The 19,786-nt window shown below is 33.2% G+C and overlaps 1 protein-coding gene across 1 annotated transcript; it reads right to left on the reverse strand.

Annotated features, from left to right (window-relative positions):
* Nucleotides 1-12,602: 12,602 nt before the first annotated feature.
* LOC128189742 (homeobox protein MOX-1-like) lies at nt 12,603-19,136 on the reverse strand. Its single transcript, XM_052861480.1, has 3 exons — nt 18,561-19,136; nt 13,690-13,856; nt 12,603-13,118 (listed from the first exon to the last, which is right to left on the reverse strand). The coding sequence occupies exons 1-3, from the start codon at nt 19,036-19,038 to the stop codon at nt 12,960-12,962; spliced, it is 804 nt and encodes a 267-aa protein (XP_052717440.1). The 5' UTR covers nt 19,039-19,136; the 3' UTR covers nt 12,603-12,959.
* Between the last annotated feature and the right edge of the window lie 650 nt (nt 19,137-19,786).

Here is a 19,786-nt window from a genome sequence, read left to right on the forward strand (position 1 = left end):
ATCGACTTATATGTGACCAAATCCCTCGTGTTAAAGTCGTCAATAGCTTTTTATTTATTTTTAATGCACTTACTATCAGCAGTGATGTCCTTTAGATGTGGGTATCTTCGTTGCAATCATGAATAAAACACTAGGCTGTGTAAACAGCTAGGATTAACTCCTATCTGTGGGGGAATTACATGTTATGATAAACGGAGCGGTGACATAGCGCTTTAACGGGAAAAACTATATCATATTCCATGTGTTATAGTTCCACATCGCATGAGAGAGTTTCTTAAAAAAGACATTAACAATTACTATAATTACTTTATATTTAACAATTTACTGCTCAGTTTTAGCAGATTCAGCTGGCTTATCTACGCGTAGATCCTAATTTTTATCAAATTAAAGAACAATTAATCATTTAAATAATATAATATATAATCGTTTAATTTATTTAGAGCATAACAAAAGACAGTGGAATGTATTGCGGATTTATATTATTACTTTTAAAAGTTTTTTTGGTCTATTTTGTTTCTTCATTATTTTCCCTTTTTTGTATTTTTCCTTCATTAATTCTTGTTGTCTATGCATCTTTTGTTTGTACATCGTTTATTTTCATGCATGCACGGTAATTGTAAAAGTAATCTTTTAGTAATCTAATTACACAATGTTATTTGGATCTTGTTTGTGAGGAGAGGAAAAAAATAGGCTATGCCTGCTGTCCGATCCAATTCCATTTTGAAATGAAATATTAAATTAAAAAAACCAGCAAGATTAAGTGCTTTATTAGTTAGCTTGAATTAATACATCTTGTTAAGAAAAGGAGAGTTTTTTTTAATTAAATTTTGTTTTGGAACTCTCTTCCAATCCTTTTAGATCTAAATTAATATACTGAAATACAATTAGTGGATATTTAAGTTATCCTTATGATTTGATGACAAATTTTCAGAAAACGCGCGGGTATCATGAAGTACGTGTAAAAACTGTGTGTGCTAAAAACTAGAGAAGTTGATGAATCAAGTCGCTGCAAGACCAAACATGTATGAGGTGTAATCCCACTGAGAGGATTGACACGACCGCGGTATGGGTGTTGTGGTCTCTGCAACATCGATAAGCGATGGTCAAACCCGGTCATTACTCATCTTGTTTACTCACTCATACCTGTGAAAAAAAACAATGACAATACTGTTTTGTTTTAGTGAACAAATGCATGATCACTTGATTTTCGTCCATAAGGTCCAAAATTATTAGATTATATAGAGAGGATATCTATATTGTGTGATTTTATATTTGCTTTATCCAACGAGTTAAAATGACGTATATATTCGCGAGGCTTGCCAAGCGAATATAACAATTTCAAAGAGTTGGATAAAGCAAATATAAAATCACACAATTATAGATGTTCTATTTATCTCATAGGATTAGAGTTATATTGTGAAGCTTTTGAGATATGACACGAAATTAAATTACACGAATTGAATTTTTTTCAGATTAATTGATGCAGCGTTGTGTTTTGCGGTTATTGTGATCTCGCGCAATACAAATTAGCAAGTCACTTCTGAGATAAATATAGCCGTTTTCTTGTAAAGTTTCACTGAAATGGACCTTAAAATAATTTGTCTTCGCTAAATGTTTTTTCCTAGAGCTTTATCGCTAAATTAAATGAAAATACTGAAGACTTGAATAGTTCAGTTTGTTGACATGCACAAAGTTGCGAATGCTCGATAAATTGAATTGACTCGAACGAGGAACAGTTGTTGATGTTTAATAAAACACACATAGTCTTATGATTCGAAGTTGAAAATATTGAAGAAGGATTCTTACCGGTGGTGAAATAAAAGTCTTGAGAAACATTTGGTGCGTTCAAGGTTCTACGAGTGGTACCAACTTTTAATATACCATTGGTGCAAATAGATGACAACGGTACGAACTGTACCACTAAACCCTGAACGGGCATTGGCATACAAATGTTATTTATTTTAACAACGTTACCAGTGTTACCATTATTACTATTGGAACTCCAATGGAAATGTTGGTAAAACTGTGTGTGTTAAAAACAAGAGAAGTTGATGAATCAAGTCGCTGCAAGACCAAACATCTATGAGGTGTAATCTCACTGAGAGGATTGACACGACCGCGGTATGGGTGTTGTGGATTCTGCAACATCGATATGCAATGGTCGAACCCGGTCATTACTCATCTTGTTTACTCACTCATACCTGTGTAAAAACAATGACAATACTGTTCATACCTGGCCCACAACCAAGTCTGGAAAAAGAACTACTCATGTTTCTTTGGTATAAAGTTGGTAACTAACTTAAAGAGAGTTTTCGTTCAATGGCAGACAGATTTGGAATAGAAAAGAGTAGCTTCCATACTAGTATAACAAAAGAGGCTCAGTTTCATCTGCACTCCTTGAGATTATGCCTAAAGAAATAACATGGCAAGAAACTCCAGCCAAAATAAATGAAAAGAACCGTGTACGCTTTATCGCTAATCGTCAAGCATAAAGGGAAAATTGTCTCCCCAAATCCGGGATCCAATATCGTCTTGGTTTTTACCACCATGTTCATAACTAGTTGTGACGTCAGCTACCAACACTTACCACACTCTAGATCGTCTGCAGAAAAATATACCTTTGGCATAAAAAAAAAAATTGGTATCAACGACATACCAATGGTAATTAATTTTACCAACAGCAACATTTGTCTACTGACGGCAGAACTATGAACGCACCCATTATTTACATAAGTAATTGTACAGAAACACAGCTTAAGCTTTGTTTTCATGGCGTCGACAATTCAGATCAACTCCCTGATAACTAACTTGACTTGCGGTTTTATTCGTTACACATTTATGTGTTTTATACCTTCATATTTATAATGTAAATCTTCGAAAAAATCCATTTTATATCAATTTTTGGTAGTAGAAAAAGTGATGTGGAATATATACAGTACCGATCAGACCCAACCTAACAGAAAGTAAACCCCAACTAAACCCTGGGTTTACTTTCTGGGTTTACTAGAGTGGACCCAGAGTAAACCCAGAGTAAACCCCAAGTAAACCCAGAGTGGACACAGAGAGTAAACCCATATCAGAAATATACCCTGAAAGCAGACGCTACACGTGTATTTGGAATATACAAGGGGCAGGAATCACAGGCAGTAGCTATAGGATGATAAGATAAAATACAGGTCTGCTTCACACTTCAGTGCGTATAGTTGACTCCAAAAGCAATTCTCGAGTAAACCCAAAGTAAACCCCGAGTAAACCCAAAGTAAACCCCCGAGTGGACCCACATTTTAAAAAAGTAAACCCAGAAAGTAAACCCGGGGTTTAGTTGGGGTTTATACTCTGGTGTTAGGTTGGGTCTGATCGGTACTGTACAGGAAATTCTTTAAAACTATGAAGTGAGGGGATGTGTCAAAAATAGTTCGAGTCAGAAGTATTTGATAAAGTATCACCCGTTTGATAAAGCAAAGGTTTATCACACGGGTAGTATATACACTACAATTATGAGACAGACAGCATTGTTATATTTCAACAAAATTCTCTCACTATTATTAACTGATTAACGAGTTTATTTCTTTTTTACATGACGAGCATATCTACATGTAATTTGTTCCTGATGTCATCAGTACCTTCTCTGCCACGGAGAAGCTGATCGGTTATCTCAAAATCTCAAAGTTGCAGAATAATACTTTCGTTATGTGATGAATTAGAAACTAACAAGATAAAGCTGGTACATGTTTTTGGCATACTATAAAACAAAAATTGTCTTGGGCGGAATCGGTAATATACTTTCAATTTCAAATGGTCATAATATACATGTATATCAAAACATGTAGTATTAAACATACTTTTATTTGCCTATCTTTCAAAATTCATTTAATTTCGACTATTTTAAGAGAATGAGAGATATCATTTCAATCAAACGATGATATAACATGTTTTACTCGACCCCATGCATTATTCTGTTATATAACATTTCTAATAAGTTTTCTCATTATGCCACAAATGGGATAATTTTATTATTTTGCCCCGAAAAAAAGCACAATCACTCCGGAAACAGTTATATTGCTCTCCCGGAAACAGTTATATTTCACAAAAAAATATTTATATTGTTCTCCAAAAACTGTAATATCACCCCCGTGTGCAACTATTCTGCATATTTATTTGGCATTTTTCATCAGAATTGAAGGAAGGTGTTTACCGCTTATAGTTTAAGCTATGACATTTGTAAATATTTGTAAAACACTTGCTGTCAAACAACAATTTTAGTAGTTTCCATTCCAAGACTATGACCTTTTTAGATATTGTACCCTAAGGACCAATGGCGTTTTTTTTACCTTTATTTCAATGATACCATTGGCTTTAATTTTAATGTAACCATAAATAAAGATATTTATTGGTTACGTTGAAATAATGTCAAAATGGGCTTGTGTGTTGCATACACAACTTGATGATTAATGCATTTGAAAGCAAATAAATAGTTTGAGCTGCATATGACATCACTTCTCCATACATGTCAAACAAAATGCAATTCACACAGTGCTTTTCAATATATCCTTAATCTCAAATAATATAAAATCGTAACACTGACATATTCTTGTTTTAAGGTAGTGTGAAACACCTTCATGTTGTGACGTATATTTATCTAAATTAACTATAAAATCAGGTATAAATAGTTTCTTTCTTTGAATTGTCATCTAACAAAGTAGGCAGTGGTTTAGAAGATTCACTACGAATATGTATGTCATGAGTTGAATCCCTAAGGGGATTTTGAAATTCTTACATTTTCAAAAAGTTTTTAATTGTTTTTTTGGTTTTTTTTTGTGGGGGGGGGGGATGTTAAATATAGTAAGATTTAAAAATTCTAAACCTGTGAAAGTTGTTTAATTATATTGCACTTTAACCCATATTGATATCGACAGATGTCCCTTACCACCTTAAAAACAAATACTTTGATGCTTGTATCAATGCACAGTATGCTTCTTGTGAACATTCGTTGAAATGGAATCGCATTACTAATTAATACCATGCTCATTAATCAATAAAAAAGCTGTTGACTGCTTGAAACCAATCCCACAACAGTCATCATATGTGCATGTCTGTTTTGTTTTGTTGTTGGTTTTTTGGGTTTTTGTTGTTGTTTTAATGTTTATCAGTATCATAAGACAATTGGGTTGTGGGAATTAGTGCGAGTCTAATACCCCTCGACCATTGCATTGATTAGAGGAAACTGGAATCTTGCTGACTTTCTCATTGATATACCTCGCTGAAATGTTTACTTTTACCTAAAGTCCTTTATGTCCTCTCTTTGTCTTGCACTTCGATCGGTCGATACATAAAATGATGAATTTCTCTCGAGTTTCTCCAGTGATGAATCTGCAATACTCTGGTCCTCGTGTAATCAGTTCTCAAAGTTTGACAAATTATTTACGACACAGTGTCTGCTGGTGTGTCAATGAAGCATTAATGAGCTATCAAATTTCTTTTCAGGATTTTGTAAAATATCGATTGACGCTAAGACTCTTCTTATAAGCAAACTAAGAACCACCTTCTAGTAATTCATCAGTACTTAGTATTGCAACCAACTTCATTTCCGCCTTGGTCTACCTACCAACATCCCTAATTCATATGTAAGGTGCAACACATAATTTGCCGAGTACAACATCGTTGGAGCGAAAAATAGAGTTAAGTAAACATTAAAATGAGTTTATTAAAAGAATTACATAAAGCAATATTAAAAAATATAAATATCAAAGTACGACAATATCTAAATGCATTTTGATACATGTACATTGTAAATCTATGTACATTGTAAATCTAAAAAAAATGCACTACGATATACTTATATAACAAAGCAATGTTTACATGTACATGTGACCAACAGACTGACACAAGGACATTGCACTATCCGTTTGTCTATCGCAGAAAGTCTTCATTTGAGGATTCTTTCAGAAACCATCCAATGTCAAGAACGAGGAAACTAAAAGGTTCCATCAATCGGCGTAATGAACAATTGCAAGATAAAACGAATTATACCCAACGCATGCGAACCAGACGAAACGGCTAACGAACGGTAGACCTGTACAGGCTATACGGTGGTGAAGGTCAGATGTGTCCTTCTCAAGTGTAGTAGTTGCTCGTTAATGACTCGATTTCAATTGCGATCAACAAAAGCAGACCGGTCAAATAAAAAAAGGACATGCATTAAATCTATTTTGAATACATGAATATTTAAACGCACTGCCAGTGCTTCCGTGCGTTCAGCGGACACCTTGGTCCGGCGGTGTTTTTAACATACTAAAGAACCCACTTAATCTGAGACCTCCTAAAAAAATAACTTAATTGTCGGACAAGAAAAGGCCCAGAAACATGTGTAAACTGAGACGAACGGAACAGATTAAATAATCAGTTATGTTTCAGTCGTTCGACTTCCGTTAACAGTATCAAAAGCCTCAACAGGTCATTATTGGCCAATGATTCGATGAGTATTTTTAAGGAGAGCCCAATTGTCGTGGCCATTATTCGACATTACTGATCTCCTTTGGAAGAAGAGCTCTATATATAAAGATATAGGAAACATTTAAAGCTTAACTATGTCGATTTTTTCCTCACTAATTGACAATTTATGGCTAAAAATATTACATCTAAAATTTTATCTGATGGGTAGTTTGTTAAACATCCGGCCTCCTTACTTTTCTATTGAAACAAATACTTCAGTACGACTGTTTGTTAACCAAGTTTCATATTTTGACTTTTATCTTTTGAGCAAAGGAAGTATCTTTGGGGGAATAACTTAATCAAGTTTCTTCAATGTGTTAGGGGGTCATAAGGAAAAAAGAAATTGTCGAAGAAAATGGAAGCTATTATAATATCTATTATACGTATATGAAAACAATGGAAGCTACAGTAGAAGTATGAAAAAATGCCAAGATGACTGATACATGTATATATACATGTACAAGTGATACAATACACGACATATTGTGGCACATTATGTAAATATGTATTGGCAGGTTGTAAAGTTTTAATATTTATTTATCTATTTGGAGGATCAGAGTGTTGTCCTTCACAAACACTTAGATTATGGGGAATAAAAATAAAAATTTGTACATGACAACTGTGTCGCTATTGACACTGACAAAAGCGTTTCCTAAACAATAATCAAATCCAAGCCCTGAGAAAATTAATTTATCATAGGTACTAGAACACATGTTATATGTTTTGGTTTTATATATTTAAACCTATAGCCATTGGCTACTATTTATAGCGTATAACCTGTAGAACAGGTATTCAAGTTAAGCACGATTTTCACTCATTCGAAGGCTTTTCTTTGCCGCATTTCACAATCCCCATCACCCACCCACCCACATATTTAGTGACATTTAAAAATTGAAGGACTGTGCAAAATAAAATGTAAATTGTTTTATTTCTGAAAGAAGTTTGAAGAATCTTTATATTTATTTGTACGTATATTAAATAAATGCAGCAAATAAGCGCTTTCTTCACTAATCATGTGTTTTGTTATTATTGTAAATAATTTATGTTCGGTTGAGTGGAACGAATAAGAGCATAAATATTTTGGTTAAAATCGCGCTCAAATTTAGAAGAAAAATTAGATATGTTAGCGCATAGACATATTTGAGCTTGTCTCTTAATATGAGTCGTTATCAAAGCTCGTCTCTCAATAATCCTCCTACTTTTATGTCTAGCTCTGTAGATTATGTCCGATCGCACGCGGTACGGGGCTAGGTACTTTATTTCCCATTTCCCGATTTTCTCCCTCTTTTCATACAGTAGCGGAGAGGAAAGGTTGGTGATTTAAGATGCTGTAAATATTTTTAAAATTTCGAAACAAGATAGTATGTTTTTAAAGACATATCAAAAGCATATAACGTATAACTAAGGAATGAAGAACTTGAAAACTCAATCAACTCACCGATGCCATTCCTTAATGAAACGTCACATGTATGTGTGTGTGTGGGGGGGGGGGGTTGTCCTTTTAATCCCTAGCAGTTTGATGACATTTATCTTAGTTTTACTTGAAATCAACAACCACGCGTTTCCGTTAATTGTCTGTGATATGTTCAATGATGTTAATTGTTATATTAAAATATTTCATTAGACTGTTGGTAATCATTACTAGGGTATTATAATATCTAGTAAACAGAATTTTCGGTTTCAATACCTATCATTCTATTGTTGAGAAATTAACTGGAATTGCTTGCATGGAAACTTCCGTGTGGTCAGTCATTTTTTCCCTGCTTCGTTTCATCAGATAATTTCGTTGTAACGCAATAAAAGAGACGCAACTCCTGTGGGCGTATAACATGGATAATCCAAAATTCATGGTAACAAAACAATCTGTCGATTAGTTGTAGAACAAAGACGTTTTATTTACTTATTTATTACATGTTTTACTCGATATTAAAATTGCCTACACATCCTGTGGCCGATATCGTCTGTTACAAATAATACGTCTGCTCAAACATATCAATAAAACATGTAAATGCCCGAGTTTTCATAGTAAAGGTTAATGATTCGCATATTTCGAGTTCAAAATTTTGTAATTATTAATCATTAATAACAAGTTCAGTGATACCTTAAATTGCTTTGAATATGTTTCAGACTTTTTTTTAAACCATAAAAATGAGTGCTAAAGTAAAACCACCATGTTTGAGATAAAACTAAATCGTGGTCATTTCGTAAATTAATGCGAAATGTGTTTTTTTAAACCTTCATAAGCAGAATATGTGTACTTTCTTGTAACTTGCAATGTAAAATCCCCGAATTTTCATTTTTAGCTGTGTATTGAAACCTGGAAAGCTATAGTGGAAGGGGGGAGCAGAATTTTGGGGATTGTTTTCATAGTTTTAAATGACGATCATTTATATAAAGAGACATTTGTAAATATCGAATAATCAAGCAAAATTTTCACCTCACTCCGTAGGGAAAATACTCCTTCTTTGGTCTAAATCTACACGTAGTTATCATTTATGAACTTTAAACAGCATTTACTTTATGTGGTAAATGGAATTATGAAATCTTAAAATCGAAAAGTTATTGAACTGTGCAGGATATTGAATAATTAACTGTTTGAAGGAGCGGGCGGGATGCGTACACATTTAGAATACATTATTCATCTCAATTAAAAGATGAGTGGTGTGTAATTACAGTAATCCAAAATATATTAGGTAAATTATATATTAGTTCATTCTTACGTAGATTCATATTAGGGAGCATCACCCTTAGATCCATCCTTCATACTATTTCCCCTACGCTGTCTGATGACTGTCTCGAGGAAAGGGGGTTGGGGAGGTGTCGAATCGGCAATTAAAATATATAAAATGTAAAAAATATATTTGAAAGCCCTCTCTCTCTCTCTCTCTCTCTCTCTCGTTTCTCTCTCTCTCTCTCTCTCTCTCTCTCTCTCTCTCTCTCTCTCTCTCTCTCTCTCTCTCTCTCTCTCTCTCTCTCTCTCTCTCTCTCTCTCTCTCTCTCTCTCTCTCTCTCTCTCGTTTCTTTCTTTGTTCGTTTAATGTCAACTACCCAGTCTCCGTATATTTTAAAAAGTACAAATTTTAAAAACAAAATGTTAAATTGATATTCCAAACTTTTAAAGTGACTTAACTTACCTTTGTTTTATATTTTAGTTTAAATTTTCAATTCTATAAATCTATAATTTGAATGGACAATTACAAATCTTATGTATAAATAAGGGTTAAAAAATCTTCAATTTTTTTTTAGATATTTGAGTGTTATCTGTATCTATACATGTATTTTATATAATATGAAAAAGTTGCAACGAAAATTTTAATATGATTTAGAAAAGAGGTTACAAAATTCAAGCATTTAATTTACATCCTCAACGGATATTTGAAACTCCCTCAATCAAAAGCAACGGTGACGATTTATATAAAAAAAATTACATATAGATTATATATTAATTTTTTTTGGATCAGTGTCATGAACTCAATCGTTTTCATACACATGCATTTCATCAAGATGGCATTTCATCGCTAACTATTTTTTAAACTGAAAAATCATAAATTAAATAATAGGTAAAAGTTGACAAAAGGACCGTTTTTCGAAAGAAAAAAAAAGGGATATTGATATCACCAAAAAAAATATTTTCAAGTGTAACTGATTTTTATCCTTAATATCTAAATTATTATGTGAAAGCTGAGTGATATTTAAATCCTTACTTACAATAATGATGTAAAAGGTGGTGTTATCTGTAGAATTTTGATCAATCTTACTTTTGTTGCTTCAAATTTTGCCGCAGATTTTGTATATTTTCCAACGTGTGAAGCAAAAAATTAAGAAAAAATAATCATTTTCAACAGTAGCACCTGTGATATCCTCGAACGGAAACAGCGCTCGGCGAATGCTCTGCAGATGTGCGGAGATGCAAAGGCGAGAGTGCAAGGCGGAAAAGTGATGACTTTCACAGACTGTAGATCCACGCACCGGTGGTCTGCGATCGGGGGTACACTTTATGTACCTTACCCCCGAAATTACGTCCTAATTTACAAAAGTTGTTGATTTTTAATAATGAAAAATGTATCAAAAACTCACATTTAAGCAAACTCTATCCAGTTCCGCGTTCATTTTTCCAGCTATCTGAATAATTGTACTGTCGAAAATTGATTGTTTGGATTTGTCTTTAAATTTCCTTAAGCTTGGGAATATGAATTATAATTTGTCGTTTTGTATTTGTTATCCGGCTCTTATGTTTGCTCATAAAGTCAACGTTTGTACTCGTGTGAATATCAAATTATATTTATAATTGTACTTAAAAATATTGTTTCTGATATGAATATTCTGAAAACTACTGGATTCTTGTGAATTTTCAATTGATAAATCAATCTTTAAACAGATAGTGCCTACGATTTAACAATAAAAAATTACTCGAGATTGTGCGATAAACTCGAAAAATCTCGTTTTAAAACGAATATTTGGTTATTTAACAACTCTTTCTGATATCTTATCTTTGTCTCAGAGCGTTATCTTTGTTACATGTACATATGCATGTAGCATTCCCAAAGAAAGGTACATGTACAATGTTATACTTTAAAACTGGACGGACCAAGATAAAATATTGATTTTCAGTCTGTGTCTAAACCAAGTACATGAACTTTAATGTTTAATCTCTAAAAGAATTTCCACATTGTTTTGTTTCTTTTGCTCATTTTACTGCCACTAAGTTGACAATCAATTTTTCCATAATGGAAATTTGTACGAAATACAAATTTTTCGTTATTTTATGTTCTCACTCTTTTGTCTTATTATTAAATCCAGCACTGCAGATGAATTTGTTATTTACTGTTCGACATTGTTGCTGCATGAAGGGGATCGGTTTTGCAACAGTTTCATCAAAGAAGTATTATACGGAAGATTAATAGCTTTTCATTCATTAAGGATCCTGGATACTTACATACCAGCTTTGAAAGTAACGAAACATTATCGGCGATAACAATAAATGTAACATAAACAAAGATAATTAAAACGCATACCGACGCATTGCCTATAAATATGGGCACGAGCACGTGGCCAAAACAATGATGGGCGCGAAGTTTTTGTGTACACGTGCATCACACGTTCAGCAGATTTTCTGTTTTTGTATTGGCTATTCACATATTTAAAGTGAAATAGATATAGCTTAACTTGGTGGGGAAAAATAAACTATTTTCTGTCGACATGGACCCGCATATGACTTTGATCTATCAAAAGAAAACATTTTTTTTATTTGCTAGGATAAACCTGCTCGTATCCGGTTAAGCGACATCTAGGATATGAACATCACAGGATTGTCCTCACGATTTAGCCGATTCCTTCCGCTCACGGAAACAGCATTCCGTTTCTCGTCCATGGACCGCTAACAGATTTTCTTCAGTGCCTTGAATATAGATATCATGCTTTAGCTGTCATATCGTACAGAAATTTTGTTTTTACATCTATCCAGTAAATTCAAAATTTACAACCAAAATTAAAACAAATTATCGTCTTCATCGCTGTCTGTCGGTCATTTTGTTCCATTTTTGTTTTCCGTATTTACCTTTTTAGTTATTTTTTAGTAAATTGATATTGAACTTGATGTGTAGGGGACATGTATTTCTTTGAATAATCCAAGAATGCTGGTTAAACGTTACATTAATTTATATTTAGTTTTCTCTCTTGGCTGCATACTCATGTTTTAAAGATCTCCTCCTATAATTTTTCGTAGTTTACATTTACATTCAGATTTCTGCACATTGTTGCCTATGTACATGTACATGCATTTATTTTATAGAGATGTACATGTAAGATGGACTTATTCAGTTTTGCACGTGTTTTACCAAGATGTTGAACTTTTAAAAAAAAAATTCACTCTTTATATAAAGTGTCAAATAGAGTTGGAAAGCGATATAATATCATTATCACATGCCATGTCTAATACACACCTATGACGTATTTTATAGTATATTTGTACCTGTTTAGTCACATTGTATCTTTCAGGGATGATCACTTTTGAAATCGGTGTTAACCATCTGTGATAAATTAAATACAACATAACACGCAGTACTCAAACATATCGTAAAGTTTTGCACTCGGTGAAAAATGGATGCCAAATTCATATTTTTGTACAGTATTATTTATTTGAAATGTATAAATTGATACCATGAAAAAGTATACTCAGGGGTCAGTGATTACAATGTAATACATGTTTTCACCCCTCGCTGTGTTAAAACAGAAAATGCTGTGAAACAATCAAAAAGTGAAAACATGGGAGTGTAGTAGTCGAGTGCGAATTAATTAATCCGATAGTCCTAAAATTTCCAACCAATTGTTACACAGCAGAAGTTATTTTGACTCGACGATGTCAATTTCGCACAGTTCAGGAGTAAACTTCCTCCACACACACACACGTAATAAACAGAAATAATCCGCCAGGGGTCGCTCCTTGAATCCCGCCCCCTATCGGTCCCTCAGCTCTGGGGTACCTCGCAGTTCTGTACGTCCGAGGCGGTGGACGAAACATTTGGTGCCATTATCGGCTTAAGTTGTCCGTCCACTTTATCTTTGACCAGCTTTGTACCTTTCACTCGTTTCCACTTCATTCGTCTGTTTTGAAACCATACCTTTACCTATATCAAAACCAACGACATGTACAGTTAATTCTGTTTTTAATTAATACTGTGCGAGTTTTATTCAATGATATTCTAACTTTTCTTAATAATCGGTACATTATTAGGAAGACTTTTAATGTTTGTAATGAAATTTATGATTACATCGTTAAGGAGGCTCTGTGGTCATCAAATTATCCATCAGATCTACCTTTAATTTGAAGATTATCATTATTTGTTAATCCATAAAGTATTATTTAGTAAAGAAAAAAAATTATAAATGTTTGCTTTTTAAACGAGTAATTTCCTATATCTGTATACAGAGCTCTTATTCTAATGGAGATAAATACAGTCTAAATATGGCCACCACCATCCAGCCCTCTTAAAAAGTAAACATCAGTTGTTTGTAAATAAAATTATGTTAATACGGGTGACAGGTGTGATTAGACTGAGCTAAAATCCAATATGATTTAAATCATTACTGATTCTAAGATATTGATGACTATCAAGCGTGAACGGTTATTTTGCGATAACGTTGACAGGCGGTCAGGTGTTTTCTCGGGGGGGGGGGGGGGGGGGGGTTGCCGTATACCTGTCTCTCGGTGAGGTCCAGGGCTACAGCTATCTCGTACCGCCGGAGTCTGGTCAGATAATTATGGACGGCGAACTCTTTCTCCAGCTCCCGAATCTGGTGCTTGGTGAAGGCCGTCCTCTCTTTCCTCGGTTTGACGGATAGATCTAGCTTGTACGGGTCGTTGTCTGTAAAGAGATTTTGGAGTGTTAGGATATTAACTCAGTCCTGCATGTGGGGTGTTTTTCAGTTACAAACTTTTTATAGGGTCTTGGTCACACCGCATGCTCCAGGTCATCTGTGTTGCTTATTTTAAAAATAAAGATTACTCCTTCAGTTTAGAAAAAAAAATATCATTCGATCTCTTTATGCACAAACATTATAGAGCTATGAGCGCCTACATGGTCCAGTACAAACATGTCTGTTCTTTATACAAGCATTTCAAAATCATGGCTCTGTGAAAATTTACTGACTTATTGGAGAACATCTTTTAAATGTTTACACCACACCAATCAAAACCGCTTAGAAATGATATAATTTTCAAAATATATTTCGTAATCTACAAGATTGAACAAGATCAACGATTGAGTTTATAGAAATATATAGTTATTAAACCAGGCCTCAGTATCATGAAGCAATTTTAGACTTATGTCAAAATTTCAGTCAGTCATAATCTCATTGTTTATCATATTATGGCGATCCTGGATGTTTTTGTGCTAAATTTTGTGACATGTGAACAAACTTTGCACATTGTACAGGTGGGTTTCGGCCGCAGCTGACAGTGTCACTTGTGATCAACAAGGAAAACCAGAAACTATAGATTGGTCACTAAATACGAGTGCATTCTAATTAACATATATATTTATAGAAAACATAAACAACATATTATTGTCCATGCAATGTATTTGTCTGCGTCGCTGAACACCTGTTTTGCTCGTGCCTAGGATCCAATGAAGTCAACAATTAGAAGACGACATTTAGAATTTGGTGTTTATTTCAATTTTTAATATTTTAGGCTGGTATTTCCAAAGTCAATTGCATCATCAATACATGTAATTTCGTGGTATAGATTTACGACATCCATAATTTTTTTTATCAATATTTAATATTTTAGGCTGGTATTTCTAGAGTCAATTGCATTATCAATAAATCCATATAGATTTACGACATTCAGATTTAGGTATTTATTTCAATATTTAATATTTTAGGCGGATATTTCCAAAGTCAGTTGTGCAATCAAAAACTCCACGGTATAGATTTCCAATTAAAAAAGGATTCACGTAAACAATATGAAACTATGAAGCTCTTAGCGAACTTTAATAATAGAATTGTATACCATCAGTATAAATGTAGGCAAAGAAAACAGAAGATTTATTTCATAATTGTGATAAAACAACACGTTTTTCCTTGTGCAATAAACGTTCGAAAAAAAAAGTTTACAGAGAGATATTATAAATATAGTTATTTGTAACTGTTCCTATCGGCGCTAATTTACATCAAATATGACAAGAAAATTGGAAAAGTTGTCTTCAGACATTATTTCAATAATGTTAACACAAAATGTGCAGCAAAAATGATATTTGATTACATTTTTTTCAAACCAGGTGAAAATTAATTAGCACAATCTCTGTGCGATGGAAAAATCTAAATCTTCTTTTTTTCATTAATGAAATGTTTTTGTCAAATACATGTATATGAATCTCATGAAGGTGTTATCTCGATCTTATTATCTTCAAAGCGGTAATTTTTGAAAGATCGCGAGTGTCACGGGAATTTTCCATCAGATACGCATGGCTGAAAATCATGTCTGCCTTCAACCGTGTAATATTTTATCTCGATTTGCGTTTCAATGTCTGAGAGAGAAACGGTTTCCACGACAAAAAAATATGCAAAAACAATGCAGATAAATTTCAAAGGCAGTACAAATTTCTAAATATATTTTCCTGTTTCTACGATAATGTTTCCTTTTCTCATTTGTTGTACATATATCTGAATACGCGTGAACTAATTGCAATTAAAATGTCCCCGGTCAGGATATTAAGATTTCATAAAAGGATATTTCTGTTTAATCATGTTTCATAGTCAAAACAAATTAATTAAAGCTTGTACAAATCGACCATTTATATTCAGTTTTCATCGGGACCGCGTGAGATTTGGTGTATCGTCTGCTTGTGCATCGTCAATCACGTTATCTCTCGAGATCATTAACACCACTAAATGAAGTCGTTCGCGTGTCGGAATCATTAATTAATAACTAATTTGTCACGGACGATAACCATCTATCTATTCGTTTTGGGGAAAGTTTGGCAATGAAACCAGATTTGACTATAATATAGCACTTCCACGCGTTTTCGTGGAAATACTGACTTGTGAAACGTAATTTTAAAGTTTTAAAGATAAGATTATAAAATTTCACAAATGAATAAAAAAACACTTATTTTCGTGTACATTGAATCTCTACTTTTTATTCTAGCTTAACGAATATAATTTGTTTCGTCTTATTTAAAATAAGAACGTTTTGTCAGTTCAATTTACAATTTTCAAATTGAAAGCAACAGACTCTCTGATCGACAAGAGATCACAAACTTACATGTATGAAATAACTCTTTTGAGTAACAAAAAGACTTACAAAATACAGGTAATCTTGTTCTCCACGTGCACGTAAGGTCAAATATCACAGAACTTCATGGTTTGTCTCCGTACAGTGTTAGGGGGAAAATCATGTTTCGTCGATGAATAAAAGATTAACACTTTTATTCTTGTAAAAAAATAATCATATCATTAGGTTTAATTTTTATTTAAAAAGAGGATTAATATTTTGTGATTTTTTTGTCGCACTTATGCTTGTTGCTGTAATGCAGATATCCTTGTTATTGCATAGCTAATAAAACAAAAATTAAAAGAATTCCGTTCCCTGACCTTTTTACAACTGCGATAAAGACACATTTTGTAACTGCTTTTTCTAATACTTAATCCTCAGAGATGCGACAATATGTTCCTTGCAGTACCGAGTGCATGTACAAATAATCGCCGCGATATATATTGACAGTGTTTTTAGGAATCAAAAATAAATTTTAAAAAGAGTTTTTAACACGACAGGAAACATCTCTACGACGATTGTAGGACAAAGTATAAAAGTGGAGAAAAAGTGGTACCTTTTCCATTACATAAAGACATTTTTCAGATATTACTAGAATTTCAAACAAAATTTTATCGAACAATCATTTTGTACTCTATTAATTTTAACAGGTAATGGAAGGAATTGACAGCCTATGTCAAATGTTTAGTGAATTAATAGAAATAAATGAATGTTTGTTGAATTCGCAAAAAATATATGATTAACTCATTTTCTAAATGTACATGTATCTCGAGTGTTTTAAAGTAGTTTCCAAGACCTTTTTTTATAGATATATCAACGATATTATCTGAAGCTAGATGTATATAATATTCGACAATACACAATTAATTAGTATTGATATCATTCTGTACCACAGCTGGTGAGTATTTGATCAAAACATATTACAATCGTAATTATCTCTTTGATTTTTTTTCAACAAAAAAAGTAAAGTATGTTTCATTTGATAACAAATAATGGGCATTAAATTTGTACAATTTCACATTTAGTTATTTTGTTTCATTCAAACTTTAAAATTAATAGAATTCAAAAATATCTATAGCTTACAATTTAGATAAAGTTTTAAATTCTGTGAATTTTAAAATTTTAATGTAACAATTTGAATACACCATCTTATAGGCCAAGAACGCACCTATACACGTGTAATATACACCACCGTTGAAAGTCGCACCCGGTCGAGCAAGCTATCCCCTGCAGTTTGCGGTCAATATTAATTAAGATCAATAGAATTTACGTTATGAGAATAAATAATCAAATCGCCGTTTTCCACCAATACTAACTACTGGTTACTGTTGACAATATGTTTGATCTTTAGTGCTTGATTATTTATTCTTGAGATCAGTGTGATTTTGTCAATAATTCAACCCAATTCTACAAATTTTAATTGTTATCTTTAATATGTTGATGTAAAGAGTTAACATTTATTTTTCACAATTTAGCACAATATAGAGAAGTTTGATGTTAACGGATACAAAAAAAAAAAAAAATGAACGACGCATTATATATAAAAAAGTACGCCCATAAGAAAACCAAATTAAACTAATCATTTTATTTTTACTTTCTTTTCTCCCATTTTTTATTTATAAGAGAACATGTTTTAAAACGATGTTTATAACGCAAGTTTTCTTCATAAGATATATCCACTACATGTAGTTATATAAACATTTCATCTTTTCTCATCTTTTATTAAAAAATATATTTAGATGTAAATATTTGAAGCGTTTTAGTGTTACCAATAGAAACTATCAAACAGACTACGTTTTCTTTGAAATTTGAATAAATTTAAGAAAAAGATATTTTTATTATTGTATATATCAACAGAAATCAATCAAGAATAGTATATATATGTAACGAAAAGATAATTTCTTGGGACTTGTTTTTGTGATTACAAATTAATTTTGTACAAGGTACAAATGTACAATTTGAACCGAATATTAATAAGAAATGCACATTGGCATATGTTAACATTTTAGTAGACAGTTATACTATGTTTTGCATGCTTTGATTTGTCTTCATCTTTTTACATATTACATTTTATCGTACCATACATCATATAAAATTGTTTTATGATGATATTTTTCTCGTTATTTAGGGGTGTGTATTCTTTTTTTCTTTTGAAATATTTTTTAAGAGTCTGTTTGAACAAAGTGATATTATTTTTTTAGCCAATAATTCTATTTCCCTCCCTTAAATTAGAGCTCTTTTACATTTGATAAGTCCTGTAAGTCAAAATGAGTGTGAATTAATATACATATACCTTGTCCCTTGTTTTCTTTCTTATCTAAATCATCAGACAAACAATTGTCACTGGAGCTAGGCGAGCAAGGGGATTCCCCACATAGGCCCGTTCCATAATTATCCACAGGTTCACAGGAAATTCCAACAGAACTCGCACTGGCTCCAATAAGCGGGGGCGGACCGGACACAGTATGTCCCAGCGAAGTTCCAAAGTCTCTGGACACCGAATAGAAATTTGACGGACTATTTAATGCTCTGTTGAAGTTGAAACTTGGCGTGTAACTTGGTCCATGCATAAATCCCCAATCACCCGGATATGCCGAATACCCGAACCCCGTGTGTGGTGGAGCTAGTCCTACCCCTCCCGTCTGAGAGGGGTGCATGCAGTCAAATGCACTGGTTCTCTGGAAAAATCGTCCCATTGCAGAATATGAGGAACACGGGCCGGAAGAACAATTCTGTGAATTAGAATTAATCCCCCTCTCTGGTTCTTCCATTATTTTTAGAGAAAATGACAATTCCTATCTTGCCGTCATAAATCTATGACTGTTAGAAACGACAATGAGATATTCAGATGTGCCAAAGAAATGCAGAGGAACTCTTCTGCTTCGAAGATAAAATCTGTCCGTCCTCCCGCGAGAGTTTTCGGGGCTCGGCCAATAGGAACGCAATTTTTCACGCACAGTTGCCGAAACTAAGAAACAGGAATTCCACCACGTTTGGGTACTATTAATTTACTTTCTTGCCCTCCAATCTGCGTATTGCATAACAAACGATTTGCTATGGTGGTAGGTTTCTTACAATATGATTTGGCGTACATATGTACCAGTTGTATTGCAACGATTTATCATACACTTGGGACTCCTAATAACAATTGTTAAACATTTACAGATTTTTCAATTATTTTCTAAATACTCTATATGGTGGTATGGTGGGGAGGGGGATTTACATGTACATGTATTTTTTAAGTTAATATGCATTGTCTCTCTGATGAACCTAAGTTATGTATGTATAAACCTGTACATGTGTGTAGTCTTTTAATGATCAGAAATTCTATCCGAGAAAAAAGGCAATTATAGATTGATACGATACAAGATAATATAAATTTGAAAAGGAAAAGTAGTTGTAAACTTGAAAGATATATTTTATTTCGCCGATAGCTTTGTTTATTTTCCAAACACCTCTCTGTGAGGGGAAAGTTGCCTATCTGCCCCTGCTGACAGACTCGGTGATGAATGGGATATT

This window comes from Crassostrea angulata, chromosome 1, assembly GCF_025612915.1.
Source record: "Crassostrea angulata isolate pt1a10 chromosome 1, ASM2561291v2, whole genome shotgun sequence".
Taxonomy (NCBI): domain Eukaryota; kingdom Metazoa; phylum Mollusca; class Bivalvia; order Ostreida; family Ostreidae; genus Magallana; species Magallana angulata.